The 24831-nt window shown below is 45.7% G+C and overlaps 1 protein-coding gene and 1 long non-coding RNA gene across 5 annotated transcripts in view; one reads left to right on the forward strand and one right to left on the reverse strand.

Moving 5' to 3' along the window:
- The window catches only part of CCDC60 (coiled-coil domain containing 60), a 165718-nt gene extending 156766 nt beyond the window's left edge, over positions 1 to 8952 (forward strand). For 2 of the 4 annotated variants that reach the window (XM_082416824.1, XM_082416825.1), the window contains 5 exons: positions 1800 to 1862; positions 2520 to 2642; positions 4598 to 4729; positions 6524 to 6713; positions 8549 to 8952. In XM_082416824.1, the coding sequence (XP_082272950.1) occupies positions 1800 to 1862; positions 2520 to 2642; positions 4598 to 4729; positions 6524 to 6713; positions 8549 to 8650 (610 nt within the window). In that variant the 3' untranslated portion in view covers positions 8651 to 8952. The remainder of the gene's footprint in view (positions 1 to 1799; positions 1863 to 2519; positions 2643 to 4597; positions 4730 to 6523; positions 6714 to 8548) is intronic. The other 2 variants (XM_082416826.1, XM_082416827.1) reach the window with 2 other exon arrangements.
- LOC309639554 overlaps positions 1 to 24831 on the reverse strand; it is a 192412-nt gene that overhangs the window by 138867 nt on the left and 28714 nt on the right. The window lies entirely within an intron of this gene.

Here is a 24831-nt window from a genome sequence, read left to right on the forward strand (position 1 = left end):
TATCAGATAACCCCACAGAGGCAGCTGTATAATCAGGACTGTGGAAAGCATTCTGAAGGAGGATTATGGAGGATTTGGTGAATGTTGAGCACCAGGGTTCTAACCAAGGCTGAGTTTGACATTTAAGCTGAGACCTGAAGGAAAAAAGAAGAATTAGCTAGCCTATGGCTGGGAAGGCTGGGATCTGGAATCTGCATTCTCATTCTGAGCAATCTCTCCAGGTGATTCCTATGCCCTTCCCCCTGTAGAGCCTACGGTGCCTGCTCTAGAAGGAATAGTAGGAATAGTGTTCTGAGCAGAGGGAATAGCATGTGCAAAGGGTCTGAGGCAGGAGGACGCTTAGAGGCACTGAGCAAAGACCAGTATGGCTGAAACTCAAGGAGGGCCAAGGAGAGGGGAGACTGAGACAGGCAGAAGGGTCTTCTGTTGTTGTTTGTTTATCACAGCTAATAGCACTGCTTCCTTCCTCTCCTGCCTCCCCGCCAAGTCACACTATCAGCCCTAGAAGAGAGCCGTCTACAGGAGGAAGGTCAAAGCCAGCCTGCTCCCCCAAAGACTTCAGCAGCAGAGGTTGGGGCAGCTGGGTGGAGTCCAGACACATGGCCTTCTGGGTATTATTACTAGGGCTCTGCTTCCCAGCACGGTGGGATAGGGCTTGCTGCATCGCCTGCCAGACCTAAGGCCTCTAGGTCTAGTCCAGTGAGCCTCTGGGAGAAGCAGCAAAGGCCGGGCCCTTTCCTGTGGGGAGTGGTCTGGGAAATGGCCTGAAGAAGCCCCGCGTGCCACAGGGCTGGAAGGGAAGGGTTAGCCACGCATCACAGGGATAAGGAAAACAGTCTTACCCTCTAGAGGCACACAGATAAAGCAGTCAAGTCAGTTTCTCAGATGTTTAGAGAAACAAAGGGAGGCAGCGTGTGAGAGAAGATGCTGGGCACTGATGCTGAAGGCCCAGGCCACTGAAGGAGGAGCTGGAAGAATGTATGGGGGGATGGGCACGGGCAAAGACCTTCACCCCCATCTAGGGACCCTAGCCAGGCAAAGTCACAGGAGGCAGCAGCTGCTTAGGGAATTCACCCCCCCCCCCCCGAGAAAGGGTCAGACGGCACCAGGAGTTGACTGATCGCGGATGAGGAAACTGACGATGCAGAGCAGAGGTGCTTGTCCACGGCCTGGGAGGAGGCAGTGCCAGGGCTGGGCTCTGAGCCCGGCTCTGCCTGCCTCCATCGTTGAGTGCAGTGGGGGCTCAGCACCAGGGTCCAGTTTAGAGAAGAGAAGCCTTGAATGAAGAGGCGGCCTGGGGCCGGGAACACCACAGACAGTGTGCCCAGGAGGACTCGACCCTCCCCTCAGCACATCTGCACTCAGCCCCAGGGTAAGCGCTGACAAGTGTAGAGAGGGGGATGGGAGGGTCCGAAATGAACCTGCCCTCCAGATGGAGAGACCGATTTTATACAGATGAAGCTGGGATCCAGAAGATACGTCATCCCAACAATATGCAGAGGCAAGAGGCCACGGTTGGACTTGGAGAGTCAGAGCAGGCAGAACTTGCTCTAGGCCCTGTGACAGGGTGGGACTTGAGCAGGTGGAGAAGAAACGAGGATTGTCCAGGCAGTGTGTCCGGTAGGAGTAAAGGCCAAGACGGGGGGGAAATGCACACCGAGTTCCATTTCTGATGCCTCGATTAGAACCACCGCCCTCACCTGAATCCTGGCGGCTAGCAGGTGTCATGGGGGCCCTAAAGTCACCCTTTCTGGAAAAATAAGGCTCCAGGCAACTTGAAACCAACCTTTGTGTTTCAGTGACAGATCCAGCAGTACAAGTGGAGACAGCCACTCCCAGGTGCTCCAGAAGAAGTCTAAAAGGTAGGCCAGCTGGGCAGCGGAAGATGCCAGGCAAGAGGGACCGTGGCAACTCTCCATCTTCCCAGGGGTGTAGAAATAACCCGGTGCACACCAGACTCCCTGAAGCCATAGACACACCTGAAGGACAAAGGACCCCCGGAGCAAGGGGCTCATGGCCAAGATGCTGAGCAACCAGACAGACACCGGGCCACAAGTTCTTCCTTCATGCTTGGCGCCGGGCAAAGCGTTCTGTATTCGTTATCTTGCTTATTCCTCAAAACCAATCTTATGAGCCAGGGGTGCTGTCCCATTCTACAGAGGAACAGACTGAAACCTGGGCAGGTGAAATGTCTCACCAGAGGCCACACAGCTAAAAAGTGGTGGTATGGGAGTTTGAACCTGAATCTCCCAGCTCCATCACACCATCCTTAACGCTTGCTGGGCTGAAGAGACCAGATGTCTCTCTGTGGGCTCGTTTAATAAGGCCTGACCCACCAGCCTGATGTTTTGGGGAAGATCTATCTTCCCTACCTCCGGGGGAGTGCAGAAGGAGGCTCCAGTGAGGGTGGAGAACCTGGGTGGGTATTATTGCAGAGCACCTTGGGGCCCGGGGAGGCTAGCCTCGTGGGTCTGTCCCTTGGGCTCCGTCCCCCAAGCCCTTCTCATCTGTGTCCACAGCCGCTCCAACCGTGACATCATCCACTGCAAGAGTGGGGTGTGTAACGCCATGAGGGCCAAGTTTAACAGTGTGGCCCAGGAGGCTGACCTCTGTCTGCAGGACAAGATGGAAATCCTCATGAAGTAAGGGCACACATACATCCATTCACTCAAAGGACGTTCATCTGGCACTTACTCTGTACCCACCAGATGCTAGGAGTTGGGGTTATAACAGGGAACAAGAAGGACCTGTTCCCTGCCCTCAGGGAGCTTGTAGTCTCCTGGAAAATATGGGCAGAGACAAAATACCTGAATTGATAAATTTATAGGTACAAATTATGATCATTACTGTACAGTAAGAGAACAGGCTTCTCGGAGAGAGGGAGAAACCGTGGGATCCTAATGCAGGTTGGATAATCCAGGAAGACCTCTCTAAGGAGGTGATGTTAAGGCTGAGCCCTGACACATGAAGAGGAGCTGGTGGTATGGTGAGGAGGTGGAAAGGCATTCCAAGCAGCAGGAAAAGTGCATACAAACTCCCAAGGTAGGAAGGGACATAGAACATTTGAAGAGGAGGAAGAAGTGGTAGGTGAGCTCTGCATCATGCACAGCCATAAATGTCATGATTAAGACTTGGAAGTTGACTTTCAGAGCAGCAGCAGACAACTGGAAGCTTTTCTATTCTAACAAGCCAGTCACTGCCTCCCTTCCCACCTTACCCCTTGACTACGGTGACTGTGTACCCCAGTGAACTCATCCATTCAGCGAAGGTTTCATGATGACCCTTTGCCCTCTCACCCTCTCAGTGTGGAGGGACCAGCTGCTCTGGGCCACAGGTCCAAAGTTGACTTGCCCCTACCTTTTGGGAGCTCCCAGTCTAGTGAGGGAGACAGACAAATAAAGAGGCGATTACCACACAGGGTGATGAGGGCCAGCATGGGAATAAGGAGGTGGCTCAGGGAACACAGAAAGGTCCAAGGGAAATCAGAAAGGTCTTCCTGGAGGAAACAATATTTTCAGCTTAATAAAAATAGGTGATATTTCCAGGGCACTTAGTATGTACCAGACATGGGTGTAAGAGCTTTGTTTTTATCACTTGGGCCTCACAACAGTCCTGTGGGATAGGTGCTATTATTAGACCCATTTTACAGATGAGAAAAGTGGGCTCAAAGATGTCTCTTGTCGACGGCCACGCGCTGGTTAAGTATTAATAGTAAAGGTGGAATTCAAATCTAGACGGTCACACAGGAACAGTAGGAGGGAAGAGAGTTCCAGGGAAAAGCAACAGCAAAGTCCCAGAGGCAAGAAGGGGCACAGTGGGCCATAAACTGCCAGTAGTCAGGTGTGCTGGGGCTTAGGTTGTTTACAAGGTAAGCGGAGAGATAGACAGAGGCCAGATCATAAAAGGCCTTCCTAACCCAGCTGTGGAGGTTGAACTTTATCTCAGAGACTTTGTTCATGAGCCAAACCATAAAATGCTGGGAGGAAAGGGATGGAAAGGATAGAGATAAAGCTGGAAGATGATGTAGGGGCTGAATAATCCAGAGCCTTGGAGGGTAAGTCACTCAGAGGACTTTACTCTGAGTAAATGGGAAGCCATTGAAATTCATAATATATAGGTGAGGACATGGTTATATTTATAATATAGTCTCTGTGGAGAGATAGGGCATATACACCAAATGATAAAGGGAATGGGGAAGAGAGGAACCAACATGAGTTAAACACCTCCTGTGTGTCTGGCACTAAGCGCAGCACTGTACACACATTATCATTTCCTCCTCACCACTGGGATCTAGGAGTCATCATTATCCTTCATTTTACAGATGAGAAAGCCGTGTAAATACAGTCAAAAGTAGGGAGAGAATGAGGGCTGATTGAAAAGTGCCTGGATTTAGCGAGACTGGAGCATTTCAGGACCTCGGAGAGAGCTGTATGCTCTTGTGCCCAAAGCCAGCTTGTATATTAGAGTGGCTGAGAGGGTTAAGAAGTACCGCAAGAAGGAAAAGGTGTTTGACTCAGATCTCAAAGGGCAGCTAGGATGGTTAAAGGAGAAGAGTATCTGATTCTTCTTCCTCTTTCTCATACAACCTGTGATGCAGGCGCCAAGAAGAAAGAGGTCTCCAGAAGTTCCGTTCTTTTGACCTTGTCTCAAATTTCCAAAAGGATGTAGCAAAAATGAGACACCACATCTCCATGGTAAAAGGAGCTGCACAAGAAATTGCAGACCACTGGTAAATATCCTGAGAGCCAGATAAGACAGTCCCTGAAGTGGGTGAAGGGGGCAGTGGTGTTACAAAGTTACATTTGATCCCATTATCCTTCAAGACACAGAGAGGCATCACTCCAGAACTGTCCTTGACCACCAGTACCACCTCCCAAACCAGGCTATATCCAAAGCACAGCCAGGCAAGAAGCCCTCAGTTCCTGAACTGCAGATAATCTACGCAGCTGTGTTCTCCATATTTACCTTGTTTGATTCAGCTTGCAAATATGGAAGTCCTATCCAAGCTATCTCCTCTAAGAGAGGTAGAAGAGGCAAACCAATCTGAAAATTCTACAGATTCTGAGGCCTATGGGGGGAGAACTATATTCCCCCAAATAATTTAACTCTTAAAGATACAAAGCCAGACAGGCATATCCCAGGACCCCTGTGCCCCAGCACAGGGATGACAATAAGTACAACAAAAAGCAATGTGAATTGAGTGATTACAGGCTGGCAGACGCTCTGCTAAGCAATTTCCATAAATTATCTATTTTATTCCCCACAAAAATCCCAAAGGGTACATATCAACCCCCCACTTTACAAACAAGGAAATGTTAGGATTTAAACCTCTGGCTGACCTGTCTCTATGCTTAGCAGCGATATAAAATTGGAGTCTGATTTCCCAAAGCTCCATCCTGTCAGGGTGAGTAAATCAAGATCTACGAGTAAGATGGGAAAGCCTAAAAATGTACCCAGAATCCCTTCAACAATTTTAATAATGCAGACTGGGAGCTTACAAAGAGACATGAATAAATATATAAATATATATCACAACTATAAAGCAATATGAGCAGCCAGAATGTATGATGGAGGATCAAGTTCTTCGACTTTTTCTGCAATCAGGGATAAAAAACTTTTTTCATGAGATACCACTGCTGCCGTCACCCGCACCTGAACCCCCAGGTTAGAACCTACCTCGTTCCCACCATCTCAAGGATGGATTCCCAAACTACCTTCTCATGCTGTCATCATATTAATAGAGATTCTTGAAATACACAAAGCTGTGACTCCTGCTTACTCGTTATCAGGGACATGGAAAATACACACACACACACACACACACACACACACACAAACACACACACACAGCAGCAGCAGCACCTTGTGTGTGAGAGCCTCTTGCATCCTAGAAGGTATCCCACAGATGTGTCTGTGTCCTCCCTGGCTTGATTAACTCTCAGAAGAGAAGCTTCACAGCCGCATAGCACAGGAAGATCAGCTCGGTGCTTTGTAACCACCTAGAGGGGTGGGATAGGGAGGGTGGGAGGGAGGGAGATGCAAGAGGGAAGAGATATGGGGACATATGTATATGTATAACTGATTCACTTTGTTATAAAGCAGAAACTGGCACACCATTGTAAAGCAATTATACTCCAATAAAGATATTAAAAATAAATAAATAAAAAATAAAACCTTCAAAAAAAATAAAAAGAAGCTTCAGAATACCAGCGTTCTTCCTTTCTTCTAACTTTTCACATTGTCTGCTTGGTAGAAAAATCATAAATGCATCACTTTAAAGCATGCCCTTAATTTTTTTAATGCGATGCAAATCATGCTCCAGCTTTTACTATCCATAAAAATAAAGACATGCCTGATCTGTGGGCACTTTACACTGAGGGGGAAGGAAAGTCCCCCAGATAGAGACCGATGCTGCCCTGGAGGCATCACATGAGTGGTAGAGGTAGTGGAGATGGGGTCCCTGTGGTGCCCAGGCCCATCTCCCAGCAGTTTCCTAACTGACCCTCTCCTCTTGGAACTGAAGGTACTTTGACCTGCTGTCCAAACTCCCTGAGGATCTGAAGAACTTCCGCCCTGCCAAAAAGATCCTGGCGAAACTGCAGAAGTTTGGGGAAAATCTGGACCTGAGGATCCGGCCACATGTTCTCTTGAAGGTGCTGCAGGACATGAGAGTCTGGGAACTGTGCTCTCCGGACATCGCAGTGGCTATCGAGGTACTGACCACCTCCTTTCCCCTCACAGTGCCTCCGGCACACTCATTCATTCCTCTCTCAACATCCAGGCACTGTTTAAGTTTTTAAAGTTTTAAAAAGACATAAAGGCCTTCATGGAACTCATCATCTAATAGGAGAGGGATAGTCACGTGACCTTGGTTGTTCAACTCCAGGGGACATTATATTCTGTGTAAACGGTGCCCCCTGGAAACTTGGAGGTTTTGGAGAGACATAAATAAATGGACATGTGAATACAATAACTGGCAATCATAAAAAGGAGCCCTCGAAATCTGGCAGCTTAAAATTGTGGCCCATGGACCTCACGTGGGTACTCGTTAGTGCAGAATCTCAGGCTCCAAATCATATCTAAGCAACTCAGGATCTACATTTAAATGAGATGCCGGGTGACTTGTATGCACAATAAAGTTTGAGGAGCCCTGATTTAAGGTAAATGTAGAGGAGGCTTATTGTAACTAGAGCCACTGGGGAAGACGACTTTAAAGCTGAGATCTGAACAGTGTGAAGGCAGCACCACGAAGAGAAGGGGAAAGAGCAGGTCAGGAAGAGGGAACAGCTGGTGCAAAGGCCCCAAAGCAGGACAAAACTTGACCTGTTCAGCGGCAGTCAGTGGATTCGGAAGGAAGAGAGCCGGAAGATGCACAGTTCCAAGGGGACTGAAGAGGTCAGTCTGTGCACATCTCTGATGGTCAAGTTAAGGATTTAGGTCTTTATCTGGAGGGTGCTGAGGAGCCACTGAAGGGTTTGCAGTAGCGGCTTACCTTCCCTACCCACCCTAGAAGTTCCGAGTGCTCTATTCCCTTAGGGCATCAAAAGGGGTCAGCAGATGGGGAGAGGGCGAGGGCCCACACTAAGGTATTAACAGGTGTCAGTGGAGTCACTTCCTTAATTTTATCTGATGGCACGTGTCCATTTTAATAGGGCTTTCAATGCCTCAAGATAAAGAAGTGACTTAGGTGGTAGCATTCTCAGACCTCTCGGTGTTTTCATGAGCGGTTGGCCCTTCTGCAGGCTGACCTGGGTTGTGTATATGGGTGCAAGGTCAGGAGTGGGGGAGAGAGGATGAACTGTGGACAAGTTCATCTGCCCGGACTCTACTTCCCACGTCCTGGGAAGCTCTTTCGGGAGAGGCTCTGGCAGGCTACTCCGAAACTAAGTCTAGGGCATCTGTCCGGTTATGGGGTCTGCATTCCCCCTGCCAATTGTGGAGGCCGTGGAAAAGGCAATCGCTGAGTGGGTAAGAGGGGGGGCGGGCGCTGGATGTTCCCCTTTCGCTGAGCTGAGTTCATGGCCCTAGCTATAGAAGTCAGCGTGCTCTCCTCCCAGTGAGAACGTCACAGAGCCTCTGTTAACCCGGATGTGGGAGCCTCTTAACCTGGAATCTACATGAAACTCTATGTTTTGTGTCTTAACCCTTGCCCGGAAGCAAGCCCATAGTTGTCCTCAATTCTCGAAGGGGCCTATGAACCCAAAAAAGTTTAGGGTCAAATGACTTTAAAAAAAAATATTCAGGAGTAGAAAAGAGAGAAAGATGCAGACAACTGGGTTTTCCTGCTCTCCCCAAATTTCTTGGGGTCAGTGGTGACAATACGGGACTTAACATTAGCCTGCTGAACCGGCAAGCTGGAAAGAGACCCTTTTCTTGAGAGAACCATCCCCAGCATGATGCTGCAAGCATTATGAATGCCTGAAGGGTGGGAGGTATCCTGGGGCCACAGCCTCAATCACAAATCTCCCAGGATCTTGTTGGGGAGGGCGGGGGCATGGAGTCTAGCTTTCAGACCAAATCTGAGGCTGTCACTGTGTCTGCCCCTCAGTTTGTGCGAGAACACATCATCCATATGCCTCAAGAGGATTATATCAACTGGCTGCAGAACCGAATCAACGTCCCCATCCGGTCCCACAGTGCCCAGATGTAGTGGGCCTGGGTTGACCAGCGATCCCAGTGGAGGAGGGCTGTCTACACTGTGTTCCTGTTTCCTGCCTACTCTCATGGATACTCATTATGATCTAGTAGGGTCATCAGGAGACCAGATGACCCTGCCAACATTCTAGAGGGAGCTCCTCCCAGGTGGGAGCTCCCTTCTACCTCACACCCCAGCCTCAGTCTCCCAGCCTCCGTTCCTCATTGGTCCAGCCTGACTCTACCTACTCCCTCTCCAGAATCCTTCACTCTATTTCTCCTCCTCAAATTCTAGATAATAAAATTGGGTTGAATGTTTGATGTTCGGCTGGGGAAAAGTTGGAGCTGTGAATTTGGCCATGGTATTCAGATCCTAATAATAACATACAGTTATCATTTATTGAGTTTTTGTTATACAACAGGCCCAGTGCTGTGTGATATTATTGCCTAATAATATCATTTAAATCTCACAATTAGTTGGTTAAGTAGGTACTAATGTTATCCCCATTTCACACCATTGGAGCTAGAGTGTATTCCTCAGCTTTGTATATACTGTCCTGGATAGAGATGGGTGGGTGGGTGGATGGATGGATGGATGGATGGGGCATTTCCCAACAAGGCAAATAGTGTGCCAGAAAATCTCATTCTTAAGAGTGCTTGTAATATCTTGTGCTGGTTTTGGTTGTACAAGGAAGCTTAACTTCCTGTCATCTCAAAATGTGTGTGGGCTCACTGCCATTTAACCTCTTTTCTCATCTTGATCTTCTGCTTCCCTACATTCTAAGTTATAGGACCTGTAGTCATTTTAACTCTGTCACTGATGGCCAAACTGGATTAACAATGAAACAACTGGACTTGATTTGCAGTTATGCCCCGATTATCAGAACACTCATATAGGCTGGACCCCAGCATCTCTCGATGATCCAGAAGGGGTGGACGGGAAGAGAGTTGAACTGGAACTATTTTTCTGTCTAGGCAACATCTCACTCATCCGTTCACCTATTCAGTTATTTACTCATTCATTCAATGAATATTTATCAAGAGCTCAATATGCATCAACCAAGTTCTGGGTTCTGAGGGTAGAGCAGTGACCAAAGCAGACAAGGCTCCTGATCTCGAGAGTTTACGTGGAGACAGACAGTTTACATGGAGTCAACAAAGGCTGATGGGGAGGGCAGAGGGACTGCGTGACATCCACATTGATACCCTTTGTTTAGTGTGACTCTGTGACAGCCATTAGGGTATAGAGGTGAGATGCAGTCTGTAAGGAGTCTGCAAAGTTAGGAGATCCTAAACTTCTCTGTATTAAGTAAGAATTGGGGTGAGGGGGGACAGAGAAGAAAGGAGAAGGGCAAAGGCCTAGAGGCAAAAAGAAGCTTAATGTCATCTGAGGAGCTAAAATAACACGCGTGTGGCTGGACTGTAAGATCAGGTTGGTGGTGCAGAGCGGGGGACGGGAGGAGAGGGAGTCCGGGGAGGGCGGCGGAAGCCAGATTTTTAGATGCCTTCTAGGCTATGGGGAGCCATGGAAGGATTTGCAGCAGGGGAATAATCAGATTTGCATTCAGAAAAAAAAAAGACCCCTGTGTGAGGACGAGGCAGGGAGAAGGGCACGAAGATAAGGCTGCGGCAGCGACTGTGGGGAGACAGGAATGTCAGGAATCATGTCCGGTGTTTCAGCTCAGAGCTCTGGTTGGAGGACGATGCCTTTAATGTACCAGGAGGAGAGGAAGAAAAGAAGGTTCAGAACGAGAAGGTAAGGAGTTCTGTTTTGAGCATATTGAATGGGAGATGCTTGTGGGACCGTCGAGTGGAGGGACTTAAAACTCAGGAGACAGGGTAGCACTAGGGATAGAAACATGACACCAACATCCTATGGGCCATGATTGTTAAAGCAGGAAGTGGGAGGAGAGGCTAGAAGAGGAGAGGAGAGGGAGGGTCTTGAGGACCCTTGAGGGTCACAGAAAGCTTCAAGCAGCCCACTCACAACCTAGCATTGACTGAGGGACTGCTTTGTTCCAGACACTGTGCAAAATGCTTGCCATGTGTTATCTCATTTCATCTTTGTGATCCTGCAAGGTTCACTGAAGGCAGGGCTCACCTGCTTTACAGATGATGAAATGGAGCCTCCAAAAGGTGTTCTGTACTCATGTCCAGCTGACTCTGAATTCCCTCCCTTCTGCTGCTGCCCTCTAATCCCCCAGCCCTGACTGTATGAGACAAGAACGTCATGAAAGTTATCTGCTTTTGGAATCACGTCCCAGAAATAGCTCTAATGATGGGGCTTCCTGGCGTCTCATTAACTTACATTTACGCTGCATTCTACAGTTTGCATCGTACTTGATGATCACAGCATCCCTCTGTTGTGGGCATTGTTATAATCCCCATTTTACAAGTAAGGATGCCAACACTTACAGTCATTTGCCAACAGTCACATAGGCAGCAAGTGGCAGAGCCAAGTCGAGAACGTGTCTGTCTTGGGCAGGGGAGATGCTGGGATTACAAGATTTACTCCACCCTCCTGCTTGCCACTTTCTGGGAGAGCCTTTTTCTCAAGAGCTGTAGCTCCATCTAGTGGTGTATATTAGTATTATGCGTCCATCATGCTCTCCAGCAAAATAAAACCTGCCAAAAAGGAAGAAAGCAAGCATTAACAGCTTAGGCAAGGAGTATTTATTCAAACAAAGGAAGCTCTTTTATTACTAAAATAGATTAGGGACCAGGAGGAGGCAATACATCACCTCCCAGCTCCCAAGCTCAAAAAATATTTCTCAGGGAGAAATATTTTTGCTGTGAGCATTTTCATCAGAATCATAATTGAGCACCTACTATATGCCAAGCCCATGCCAGGTGGTCCTCTGTTCCACTGCTCTGACTGAGCCACCTGAGTGGTTATCATGAGAGTTTTTAAAACCCCATGTGCCCTGCAGAAGCTTTTTCTGTAAAGGAGCAGATAGTACATATCTGTTGCATATTCTTTTTATATATGTGGCCCTTTAAAAATGTAAAAACCTTCTGAGATTGGAGGTCATACAAAAATAGACTACAGGACAGATTTGGACCATGGACCAGAGTGGAACAGAGGGATGGACATGTAAAATAATCCAATAAAAGTCAACCCCTGAACTTGCGTTGGAACAGGTGAGAACAAGGAGCTTTCTGCTGGAATTATTGACAATAAGGATAAAATAAGCCTACAGCTTGTGAAAGCCACCACACGGACACTGCCAATAGAGAGAGGAAAACAAAGCTGAGAAATGCAGTGAGAGAGATACCAAATCTTGGTTACACCATGGGAACACCTGGATCCAGCCAGACCTTTGAACTTTTGAGTCATGGGGATAAAGCCTGCTTCAGCCAGATTCAGTTTGGTCTCCTTCACTGGCAACAAAATGATTCCTAATTAAAAGGAAAAAAGGGATCCGTGTATGAGTGTGGCCAAATTCTAGACAGCCCTGAAGAAGGGCCCTTCCTCTCACAGGGCTGGTGGGACAGTAGTGGGAGAGACTCTCATCAGATACGTCGTGCAGGTAAAGCTAAGAGAAAATCCTGAGTTAAACCCCACAGCACCAATCAAGACACAAAGGAAAGACTAGGAACACATGTTTTATCACTCAGCTTCGCAGCAGGTGTGAAAGTGCCAATTTAGCTTTAAAAGAGCATAAATACACGTAAGGTAGGGGTTGTGATCAGAGTCAACCTTCCCGTACGTGACAGGAGATGCTGGGTAAGTGAAGTCCCCAGCTCCGTGGTCTCCGAAGTGTGGGGTGAGGGGGTGGAAGGGGTGGCCGTGCTCTAGATGATCCATTAGGGAGAAGAAAATATCAGAACTTAGAGTTATCTTAACTAAAGTCTATTTTAAGCATTACTAGTAATTTAGATGTGGCTTGACCCTGGAACCTTCACTCAGTCTGTACTGAGAATGGCTCTACGGGTCTGGTATCAGTCAAGCCAGGAAACCCAAGAGGAGAGGAGAGTTCCACAGCATAAAACGGTTAATCAAGACATCACTGTCTTCTCATCCTAAGTCTTCCAGTAAACTACAATACCGCTTCTTTTTTTCTATTTTTAATTGTCTTCTGCGATACAGTTGACATATAACATTGTATTAGTTTTAGGTATACAACATAATGATTTGATATACCACAGTAAGTCTAGATGTTATCCATCATCACCTCACACAGTTACTTTTTATTTTTTCTTGTGATGAGCACTTTTAAGGTCTACACCCTTAGCTACCTTGTCCGATATGGTAGCCATTACTTGCTTGTGGCTACTGAGCACATGATACGAGGCTGGTGCAAATTGAGCTGTGCTGTAACTGAAAATATACTCAGGACTTTGAACATTTAGTATGAAAAAAGAAATGTAGAATATCTCATTAATATTTTTAAATGTTGAATACATGTCAAAAGGATAATATCTGGGGTATATTAGGTTAAATAAAATATTGTATTAAGATTCACTTCACCTTTCATTTTCCTTTTTCTTTTTTTATTGAAGTAAAGTTGATTTACAATGTCGTGCCAGTCTCTGCTGTACAGCAAAGTGACTCAGTTATATATATTGAATATATTTTTTTTTAAACATTTATTTATTTATTTATTTTGGCTGCACCAGTCTTAGTTGCAACACGCAAGATCTTCGTTGCGGCATGCAGGATCTTTAGTTGCAGCATGCAGGATCTTTTTAATTGCTGCACGTGAGATCTTTAGTTGCAGCATGCAAACTCTTAGTTGCGGCATGCATGTGGGATCTAGTTCTCTGACTAGGAATCGAACCTGGGTCCCCTGCGTTGGGAGCGCGGAGTCTTACCCACTGGACCACCAGGGAAGTCCTACAATCTTTTTAAAATATTCTTTTCCATTATGGTTTATCCCAGGAGATTTGATATAGTTCCCTGTGCTATACTGTAGGACCTTGTTTATCCATTTTTTGTTTTACTTTTTTAATGTAACCCATAGGAAACTCAGAATTACACATGTGGCAGGCATTATGATCCTATTGGAGTAGAGGGCTTGAGACTGAAGGTGAGAAGACCAAGGAGGAGACTTTGGAAACACCCAGGAGAGATCAGGAGAGGATGAGACATCCCCGGGCAGTGGGATGGGGACAGAGAATAAGGGGGAGAAACTCAGGCTTCTGCTGTAGGATGTAGTGTAGTGTTGTAGTCGTATTGTTGTAGGATTAAAAGCATGGACTCTGGGACCAGATAGCCTGGTTCCAAGCCTGGCTCTGACACTTATCAGCTGTGAGACCTCGGGCAAGTCCCTTAACCTGTCTGTTGTGCCTCAGTGTCCTCAATAAGACAGTGTGGGTAGTAACAGTACTCGCTTCATAAACTTGCTGAGGATTTAATGAGCTCGCTCACTGATTCTCACCCTTGACTGCACATTTGAATTACCTGGAGAGTTTTTAAAACTCTTGCTGCCCAGAGATTCTGATTTCACTGGTGCAAGGTATGGCCTGAGCAACAGGACTTTTAAAAATTACCCAGGTGATTGTAACGTGCAGCAGAGTTTGCGAACCATTGAGTTCGTATACATAGACAGCTTAAAACACCGGCACAGTGTGACCCTGATTTAAGTGTTTGACGCTATTATACTTTTAACGTCTTGAATAAGTCATAATATGTTTACATTATGGTAACAATTGAGAGCCTACTATGTGCCAATCATGTCATTGCAGGAGCAGGACATCTTCCAGGTCCATTCACAGAGCGCACAGTGAGTGTTTCGCTACGTCCTCCCTGGCAAGTACAGGTGCGCCTTTCGGAGACCAAGGTTGGATCTGGCGGCTCATTCAGCAGTTCCAACTTTTCAAAGCCTCGGTTGGGGAAATAGTACAGCCCATTTCCCAAAACACTTAACTCCAACAACAAGGTTTTAGTGTTTGGCAACATACAAGCAGAATGCAATTAAGCCTTGGAGCTGTGTACTGGGTGTCTACCAGCTGGAGCCAAATGGAAATGGAGTGAGGTGAGGCTCTGTTTGGAGTACGGAATAAAGCCGTCTGTCTCAGGCCCCCACGGCGGGAGGTGCTTCAGTGAGAACTGGCTGAAAATGGGGAGGGACCTTCAGAACTCTGGTTGTCATCGGAGAAGGAGGCGTGGCTGAGACGAATAAGGACAGAAGGCAGAGAGGTACTAAAGTCATGAAGAATGACCCTTCTGTCTTGGAGAGAGCTGAAAGAAGAATCAAAACTCTCATAGTGAGCATCCACATTGTCTCTAGGCACCATGGGTGCTGATTTAAATCATAATCGTTGTTAACAATTATTGGGCACTTACATGCCAGGCGCTATCTTAAACACTTTGTATGCAATATCTTTTAAAAATATAACAATTCTATGAAGAAAGGGTTATCATCACTTTTAATGAGAAAGCTGAGGCTCCGAGAATTGCAGCAAGTTGGTTGCAAGAGACAGAACTCAGACTCAGACTAGAGAGAAATTTGTTGCCTCAAGGAATACAGTGAAGGATTGAAACAGCAAGCTATGGTATGGACAAAGATGCATCTGGATCTTTCGATGCATCTGGTACCAGGGGCCCTTTCCCTCTGTGCCTCTCCTTTTCTTCTGTCTGTGCATATGCTATCCTGCTGCACGCTATCCTCTTAACGCAGATGGCAGTATGGTTTCTGGCCTTCCCAAGGCTGCTCTCCTCTGTTCTGGTTTTTCAAATCCCAGGGAAAAGCTCTAATTGACCCAGCTTGGGTCAGGTGTCCACCTGGGTCAGTGCAAGCTTGAGCCAGGGAGGTGACAGTGATGACGGAAGGAAAAGGACAGATTCCAGAGGCATCATGCCTTCAACACACTGGAAGCAACCTGTGTGCAGTCATAAGGGTCATATAAGTATGGTACAGCCTATCTGAATAATTGCTCTACATCCATAAAAATAAAGATGCAGATGAATAAGTAATGAAACCAAAAGATGTTCACAATATATTAAGTGAAAAAAAAAAGGTTACAATACAGAATGTACATCGTGATCCCATTTTTAGGTAGATGATATATAGTTAGATCAGGAGGGCAGATACTGCAGGAAAAAAGACCTTGAAAAAGCACACACGTGAAAATATGAATAATGACCATCTCTTCTAAGCTAAACTCCCAAGAAGTTACTTTCTATGCTCTATTTTATTTTCTTCGTTGCCCTTAACGCTTTCTGAAAATGTCTGATCCTTTTGTTCATCTGTTTATAAATTCCAGGAAGGAGGGAGTCCTTCATTCTCCCTGTTCCCAGAACCTAGAATCAAGCCATAGGAAAAGCTCTATAGATACCAGCGAAGTTGCTCAGTGATGAGATCCCACTTTTTTTTCTTACCTATTTTTTAAAATATATACAGTGAATTTATGACTTTTGCCCTAAGAAGAAATAGCAAAGAAGCAAGACATTAAAAGGCGTCATTCTCACCACTGGCAATACTATCACCACCACCTCCACCGACGCCACTGGTTCCTTGATCATGGCCGTGGTCCCCAGAAGGACCTCGCAGTCAGAGGCTAACGCCAGACACCACTACCACAACATCAAAGTGCTTTGCTCAGCCTGTGAACCCACCCAATGCCTCTCTCGCCTTTCTCCAGCTTCCTGGGTGCCTACTTTGCCCATCTGTGCCCACTCAGTACAGGGGATGTTATTAACACCATCACACCCCCATAGACTCAGGAGCCCAGAATAACCTGCCACCGGTAGGGCGTACACTCAGAAGAATGTTTCCAGGAAGAGGAGGTCACCAATCTGCCCACGCTCGTCCTATCCTCACCCCCTCACTTCCTTTGCCCCCAGTCCTGAGGACTTTGAAGATCATTATGAAACACCAGAGCTGGCTAAGGTTGGAGAAGGAACTCAGGCTGTGGGCACGGAAAAGTAAGAATGAAGGCAAGTAGACCGCTTGTTCTGACCCTTTGGAGTTGGGCCTCAACAAGGCTCCTCCTGCCCAGTGTTGTTCGGACCAATAGAAGCGGACTGAATTCAGTTGAGAAACAAAGGAAAGCTTTATTCTCTGATCAAAGGATGGAGACGTGCCACCTCGACAAGCTCTCCCCGCAGCCCGCCAGGCCGTGGGCGGGGCTGCTTTATAGGGTCCTGGGCAGCGGAGGGGGCGGAGTTCTCGCAGGTCGGGCGCATGCGCTGCTCAAGGCTCCAGATTCAGAGCCGGGGGGCAGCAGCCCTGCACGCGGCCGGCCATTTCACGCCGGGAGGTCCTGTCTGGAGTGCCGGGAGCAAGGCCTCCGCACCCCGCACGCAGCCCCCTAGGAGGAAGGGAAGCCAGACTAAGCACAAAGGAAAAAAGGTTAGACTTTATTATCATTTCCTGGGAACTGTTCATGGGCTTTGCGCGCGACAACCCCCTCGTCTGTCTTTCGTCTGGCTCCTCGTTGTCAAGGGGCGCTGGGGGCGCTGGGCGTCCTCTGTAACTGCCTCCTGCTGAGGTCGGGCGTCTTCGTGGCCTGGGTGGAGGAGCAGAACTCCCCCAGCCGCCTTTAGATGTGTTTGATGGTCAGCAGGCCTCGGCCCTGACTGTTTGTCCCTGAGCGACCCCCGTTTGTCTAACCTCTTGGAGACAAAGGACGCCAGGCAATTGAGGGTGCGTGGCCCAAACGTTAGCAAGAGCGCAGTGGTCACATGTCAAATTTTTCCTAAAAATGAAGCTCTTGGTCTTCAGCCTGCCGGCCGCTGTGCCTGATGTGGAGGCGCTGTCGGGGCGGACTCTCCCTGGTCACACTTCGGTTGTTTTTCGAAGGAGAAGCTTCAGGTCAGAGAGAGGTTAGCGCGAGTAGTCAAGGGGCGCCGTTGCCCCAGGTTGTCTCTCCGGAGTTGGGGATCGGGGGCCTTTTCCCTCCAGTGTGCTGCCCCCCCCGGAGTGACCCCTGCGACTAGGGTCACAAGTGGGGTCCGTCCACATGGGGGTGAGCTGGACTTGGCAGGCCGCCGGTTTTCCAGGGTTTTAGGTGCACCCAGACTCCTGGCTGGAGGGGGTGCAGGGCCAGGTGGGTGGGTGGGTGCAGGCAGCACCTGGGCACCGTATTCAATGAGGGCTTTCACGGTTTCTCCCTCCTGGAGGGCCCACTTGAGTTGGTCCATTTCAAGGGGGCTCAGGTGTCCCTTCTCTCAGGCGTGGGGAATGGGTCTACCGTCCGTGAGTTCTAACGCACTAGAGTTACCTTATCCTTGGGGCTAACTGCGTGCGAGCTGGGCAGTTGGAAGCAACTGAATCTAATTTTCTTGAGTCTTCTGGCATAGCTCAGCTGAGGTTCATTTTCAGGTCTGATTGGATCTCTCTACTTTCTCGGATGATTGGGGTCTCCAGGCTGAGTGCAAAGTCCATTTTATGCCCAGGGCACTCGTTATTCACTTCGTCACTTGAGTCACAAATGCCGGACCATTATCACTTTGTAGGGCATAAGCATACCTCTTTCCTTCCAAATAGCCCCGTGTGCGTATAGGATGGCATATGCATACTGGGAATCTGTGTGACCGGGGCTATGCCCAACAAGGCCTCCGGATGGGGAGGGTACTGTTTTCCTTGGGCCGCGTGTGTCCAGGTTTTAGAAGGACTATCACAGGACTGGCTCCTGCAGCTCCTGGTGCTGCAGATCCAAGTGCCGAGGGTGGCACTTCTGCACGTGCCCCATGCCACCATCCTGAATTCGGGTGTCGTGTGCAGCACTTCTGCACACGGTACGCCAGGTGTTGGGCACAGCCTTTTCACTCTAGGAACTCTGGTCTGAAGTGCCGGGTGCAAGGCCTCTGCACATGGTACCCTGTGAGCAAGTGAAACTACACTAAGCACAAAGGGGAAAACAGTTCGATTTTATTACCCACGTTCTATTTTTATTTCCCGGGAATTGTTCATGGGCTTTGCTGGTGAACCACTCAGACTCATCTAACAACTTTGGGTATTAATACCTACTCGCAGGTCCCAGAGTTCTGAACCAGAGGCTAAACACCCCTGGGACAGAATTCCTGTGAAGTGGGTTATGCATAGTCAGGGTTATAATCATGAGTCACTAACATAAAGTACCAAGTTTTAAAATAATTTAATATTTATAGTAACTTAGTATATAGTTTATTATATGTAGTAAATATGTCCTACTACATGATGTGCTGTATAGAGAAAAGTACATATATTTATACAGTACTATACACTACACAATATATATGATATATAAAAGTATATAGATTACTATGTTTTACCATGTACATATATGTGTGTATATAGAAAGTACACTCATTTATTCATTTGTGCTGTGAAACTGGACATTTTCACATGATATTTTGTACCACCTCTAGTCTTAAAGTGGAAGACACACCTATTTTAAAGCCATAGTATTTTTTCAATTGCTCCTGAGATAGAGGTTGAGTTCATCATAGGAAGAAGAGAAGACTTCTATTTTGTTTTGAGGAGAATTACTCTTAGAGGCCTTTGAATTAAGCAAAGGAGAAGCAAAGGCCTCTTCTGAAAAGGTCTTCATTAAGGGCAGAGATGTCTCTCTAAAGAGATTTCTGTGTCAGCAGGAAAGGAGAGATTCTCCTTCCTCTGGAACAAAGTGGGAGTTGGCAGCTTCAAGCCTGATTTGGGGGAGAGATGATCAAAAGCACTGACAACTCTGGGAAACAGGCTGACCCCACTGAGGCAGGAGAGGAGAGGCACCAGTTGGGACATTTCAAGTCCAGGATTCAGGGTCTAGGTTACTCTTTCTATGATACATTTTCCTGCTCTCACCTCCGTGCATCCAGTAAATGATGTAGGGCTAAGGTGATGAGAGATACCCAACAGAGAACTTAGGAGCAGGAGCCCAGAGGAAGACCCTTAGGACAGATATGGGGAACAGGGAAGCATTCTGCAGGAACCCCCCAGAAATACCTGGGAAGGGCAGCTTGGTACAAGACTGCAACTCCAGTGGATCAACTAGGAGAAGAGCTCAAACAATTGTGATGCAATTATTAATGGAAGATGGAGAATCCCAGGACATCTGGGATACAATGAACTCAACAGTATTGACTATCAATTCTGTATCCAGAACTAGAAAGACCATGGTGAACAAGATAGACATGGTCTTGAACCTCACAGATACAACAACTATGTACAAATATGAAGTTGATTCCAATAGAGATTACAGTCTGTGAAAGTGTCAGCAAACTTTTTCTATCAATGACCAGATAATACATATTTTAGGTTTTGGGTCATATGGTATCTGTCACAACTACTCCACTCTGCCACTGTAGTGTGAAAACAGTCACAGACAATGAGTAAGAAAATAGGCATTGTTGTATTCCAATAAAGCTTTATTTATGGACACCAAAATTGGAATTTCATACAGTTTTCACATGTCACAGAATGTTATTTTTTTTTCAACTACTTAAAAATTCAGAAATTACTCTTAACTCACAGCTTATCCAAAAACAGGTGGCAGGCTGGCTTTGGCTCCCGGGGTGTAGTTTGGCTATCTCAGGTTGTCAGTTAACCTTAAATATAAATAATAATAATTTTTAAAAGCCTGTGGTTTTGAGAATTTGCTAAGTGTCAGGTGCTATGTTAAGTATGTTTCGCTATAATAATATTACACTTATAATTTGGCTTTCCAGTGGACTTCCTTGAGTGGGAAAGGAGAGGGTGACAGTGCGGCTACTTTTCCAGGTACTGAGCATAGCTATGGGTGATGTCACCCTATGACCATCATCCATTATATCTGTCTCTTTTTTTTTTTTTTACTTTTTTTTTTATTGGAGTATAATTGCTTTACAATGTTGTGTTAGTTTCTGCTGTACAGTAAAGTGAATCAGCTATATGCATACATATATCCCCTCCCTTTTGGACCTCCCTCCCCACCCCATCCCACCCATCTAGGTCATCACAGAGCACCGGGCTGAGCTCCCTGTGCTATACAGCAGGTTCCCACCAGCTCTCTATTTTACGCATGGTAGTGTATTTATGTCAAACCTAATCTCCCAATTCATCCCACCCTCCCCTTCCCCCCCGTGTCCACACGTCTGTTCTCTGCATCTGTGTTTCTATTCCTGCCCTGCAAATATGTTCATCTGTACCATTTTTCTAGATTCCACATATATGTGTTAATACACGATATTTGTTTTTCTCTTTCTGACTTACTTCACTCTGTATGACAGACTCTAGGTCCATCCATATCTCTACAAATGACCCAATTTCATTTCGTTTTATGGCTGAGTAATATTCCATTATATATATACATACCGCATCTTCTTTATCCATTCATCTGTCAATGGACATTTAGGTTGTTTCCATGTCCTGGCTATTATAAACAGTTCTGCAATGAACATTGGGCTACATGTGTCTTTTAGAATTATGGTTTTCTCAGGGTATATGCCCAGTAGTGGGATTGCTGGGTCATATGGTAGTTCTATTTTTAGTTTTTTAAGGAACTTCCATACTGTTCTCCGTAGTGGCTGCATCAGTTTACATTCCCACTAACAGTGCAAGAGGGTTTGCTTTTCTCCGCACCCTCTCCAGCATTTATTGTTTGTAGATTTTTTGATGATGGCCATTCTGACCAGTGTGAGGTGATACCTCATTGTAGTTTTGATTATCTGTCTTTTTTTAAAGAAAGTGTTGAAATAGCTGACCTAGCCATCTCCTATCAAAGTCACCAAATGCCAAGCAAGAAGGGATCATCAAGTCCAATCCTGCCACTTTATTAAAGAACATCTGAGTCTTAGAGGGAGTTACAGAAAAGGCACCCAAACACAGCAGCCATCCTGCCACCTCTCCTGGCCCCATTTACTGCTGCCTTCCCCCATCCTCAATGACCATTCAGCTTCTGGTCACAAATTGGCAAATGGGATCACAGAAAACCAGGTGGCCTTGGGTCAGCAGAGCATCTTGCCCAACAAGGGAACATTCAGCTAAGAGTGACTCTCTCTGGGGCGCGGGGAGAGACAGATTTAACAGGCATCTGGGCAGGAAACACTGCCCTGTTTATTGATGGAAAACTGTTTGCCAGATTAAGAGCTCTTTGGGGACCTTTGAAGGTGTTTGGCAAAGCCCAGTCCCAAAAGCTGATGTGTGCTGAGAAAAAAAACCTGTGGGCCTCTGAAAACTGAGCAGCCAAAAGGCGACCTCCCCGGAAGCCTATTAGGGGAGTAGCATGAAAAGTTCCACTTCCAAAGAGGAGGCATGGGAGTGAGCTACCATCTCTTTAAGAGATGCCCCTCCTCCAGGAAGTAGTCAAGCACTCCAACCTGGCCCTGTAACTTCTTTGGAGCAATTTGCACAACTGTAATTAGTCACTTGTATGTATTTTATACCCACAAGCCCCAAGCCTGTTTGCTGTGCTATACTAGCAAAGTGCCAAGCACATGGTAAAAACTTATTGACCACAATGAGATACCACCTCACAACCATTAGGATGGCTCCTATCAAAAGAAACAGCAAGTAACAAGTGCTGGTGAGGATGTGGAGAAATTGGAACCTTTGTACATGGTTGATGGTAAAATGGTGCAGCCGTTCTGGAAAACTGTGGCAGTTCTTCAAAAAGTTAGAAATAGAACTGCCATTTGACCTGGCAGTTCCACTTCTGGGTGTATATCCAAAAGAATTGAAAGCAGAATCTTAAAGAAATAGTTTTACACTCATGTTTATAGCAGCACTATTCACAACAGCCAAAGGTAGAAGCAACCCAAGCATCCATTGATGGGTGAATAGGTAAGCAAAATGTGGTATAACATACAATGGAATATTATTCAGCCTTCAAAAGGAAGGAAATTCTGACACATGCTGCAACATGGATGAACCTTGAAGACATTATGTTTAAGTGAAGTAAGTCAATCACAAAAAGACAAATATTGTATGATTCCACTTATATAAAGTAGCTAGAGTAGTCAGACTCATACAAGCAGAAAATAGAATGAATGTTGCCAGGGCTGACAGTGTCAGTACACTTAACATTACTGAACTGTACACATGAAAAATGGTTAAGATGGTAAATTTTATGTTATATGTATTTTACCACAGTTTTTAAAAGTGAGTTTTTAAAAAAACAACTTCTTGAATAAATGAAGATCACTGCTGGGGAGAATTTCAGCTATGTGGAACAAAATCCAAGCCTAATTAAGCAAATGCAAGCCTAATTAAGCCAAAAGAAAATTTTATTGGCTCACGTGACCAAAAAAATCCAAAGGTAGATGCTTCAGATATAGCAGGATCCAGGTGTTCAAATGATACCATCAGGAATCTGTCTCCATCTCAGCCCTGTCCCCACGTTGTGGGAAAGATGAGCACACAACTTGTGAAAGATGGATTTGCTGTTCATCAGTATAAGTTTCTCTCTGAATTGGACACTAACTGGAGACTACTTTAAAATCCTCTCAGGCTCACCTCACACTCCAGGGAGTGTGGGATTGGGTGGGAACCGTGGGGAAGAATGTGACTCAAAGGGATTTTTTTCAGAGCGATGAAACTTGTGGTGGTGGTGATTTCACAGATCTATACATGCGTTTAAATTCCTAGAACTGAACAGTCCCCAAAGCCAGTTTTTCTGTGCGTTAATTTAAAAATAAAATAAAATTTATAATATATCAGCAAAATGTAAGAGGGAAAAAAAGAGTGGACAAGAAATAATAACCTTAATAATCAGGAAATTTTGAAAAGTAAGGTAATGGAACTACTAGAAGTTATTTATTTTAATCTGGTAATTTAAAACCCAGAGGAGAGGCTGAAAGGCAATTTAAACCTAGCTAAATAGAAAATTGATGAACTAAAAAATTCTAAATAAATTACCCAGAAAACCACATGGAGACATAGAGATAAAATATATGAAATAAATATTAAGTGACATAGAAGATAGATAAGGGAGCCTAACAAATATCTAATCAAAGTTTATGTAAACAATAGAGAGAGTGGAAAACATAATATTTGAAGATATGATGGTTGTGGTTTTTTTAAAATTAGTAAAAGATATGGATCTGGATCATTTGCTGGAAGCCCAGCAAATCCCAACCAGAATAGATAAAGGTCTTACTTACTATATGCATCATGGTACAATTACAAATAGCAAAACAAAGATCTTAAAAGCAGCCAGAAGGAAAAGAAGGTCATTTGTAAAGGAAAGACACAAGTAGACAGCACACATCTTATCAGTAACATGGAAAGCCAGCTGTGAGTGAAATAACATCTTTAAAATACAAAGCAGAAATAACTGTCAAACTAGTTTTGTGCACTCAAAAAAAGCCATCTTCCAAGAATGTGGGCTACATACAGACATTTTCCAAAAGTCAAAAAGTGGAATAGTTTATTACCAATAGATCCCACTAATATAATTTCTAAAAGATATATTTCAAAGAGAAGAAAAGTAAGCCCATAAAGAAAATATGAAATATAAGAAGGAACAATACCGGGCTTCCCTGGTGGCGCAGTGGTTGAGAATCTGCCTGCCAATGCAGGGGACACGGGTTCGAGCCCTGGTCTGGGAGGATCCCACATGCCGCGGAGCGACTAGGCCCGTGAGCCACAACTACTGAGCCTGCGCGTCTGGAGCCTGTGCTCCGCAACGAGAGAGGCCGCGATAGTGAGAGGCCCGCGCACCGCGGTGAAGAGTGGCCCCCGCTCGCCGCAACTGGAGAAAGCCCTCGCGCAGAAACGAAGACCCAACACAGCCAAAAATAAATATAAAAATAAATAAATAAAAGAGCCTTCCCTAAATTAAAAAAAAAAAAAAAAGAAAGAAAAGCAGCTTCATTATTAAAAAAAAAAAAAGAAGGAACAATACCAAATATATTGGTAAATAGGTAAATATAAAATATTATGTAAAAAAAAGTGAACATAATAGTAATACTTTTTTTGTGAGGTATAAAAATAGACTTAAAATATTGTCATAGGGGAATGTGAGCACTCCCCAAGGCTTTACAAATGATTATATATATACAGCACTCCCCAAGGCTTTACAAATGATTATATATATACAGCACTCCCCAAGGCTTTACAAATGATTATATATATACAGCACTCCCCAAGGCTTTACAAATGATTATATATATACAGCACTCCCCAAGGCTTTACAAATGATTATATATATACAGTTGACCCTTGAACAACATGGGTTTGAACTGTGTGGGTCCATTTATAGACAGATTGTTTTTCAGTGCATACATACTACAGTACTACACAGTCTGCTGTTGGTTGACTCTGCAGACGCAGAGCTGCAGATATGGAGGGCCCA

The sequence above is a fragment of the Balaenoptera physalus genome, assembly GCF_965194825.1.
Source record: "Balaenoptera physalus genome assembly, chromosome: 12".
Taxonomy (NCBI): domain Eukaryota; kingdom Metazoa; phylum Chordata; class Mammalia; order Artiodactyla; family Balaenopteridae; genus Balaenoptera; species Balaenoptera physalus.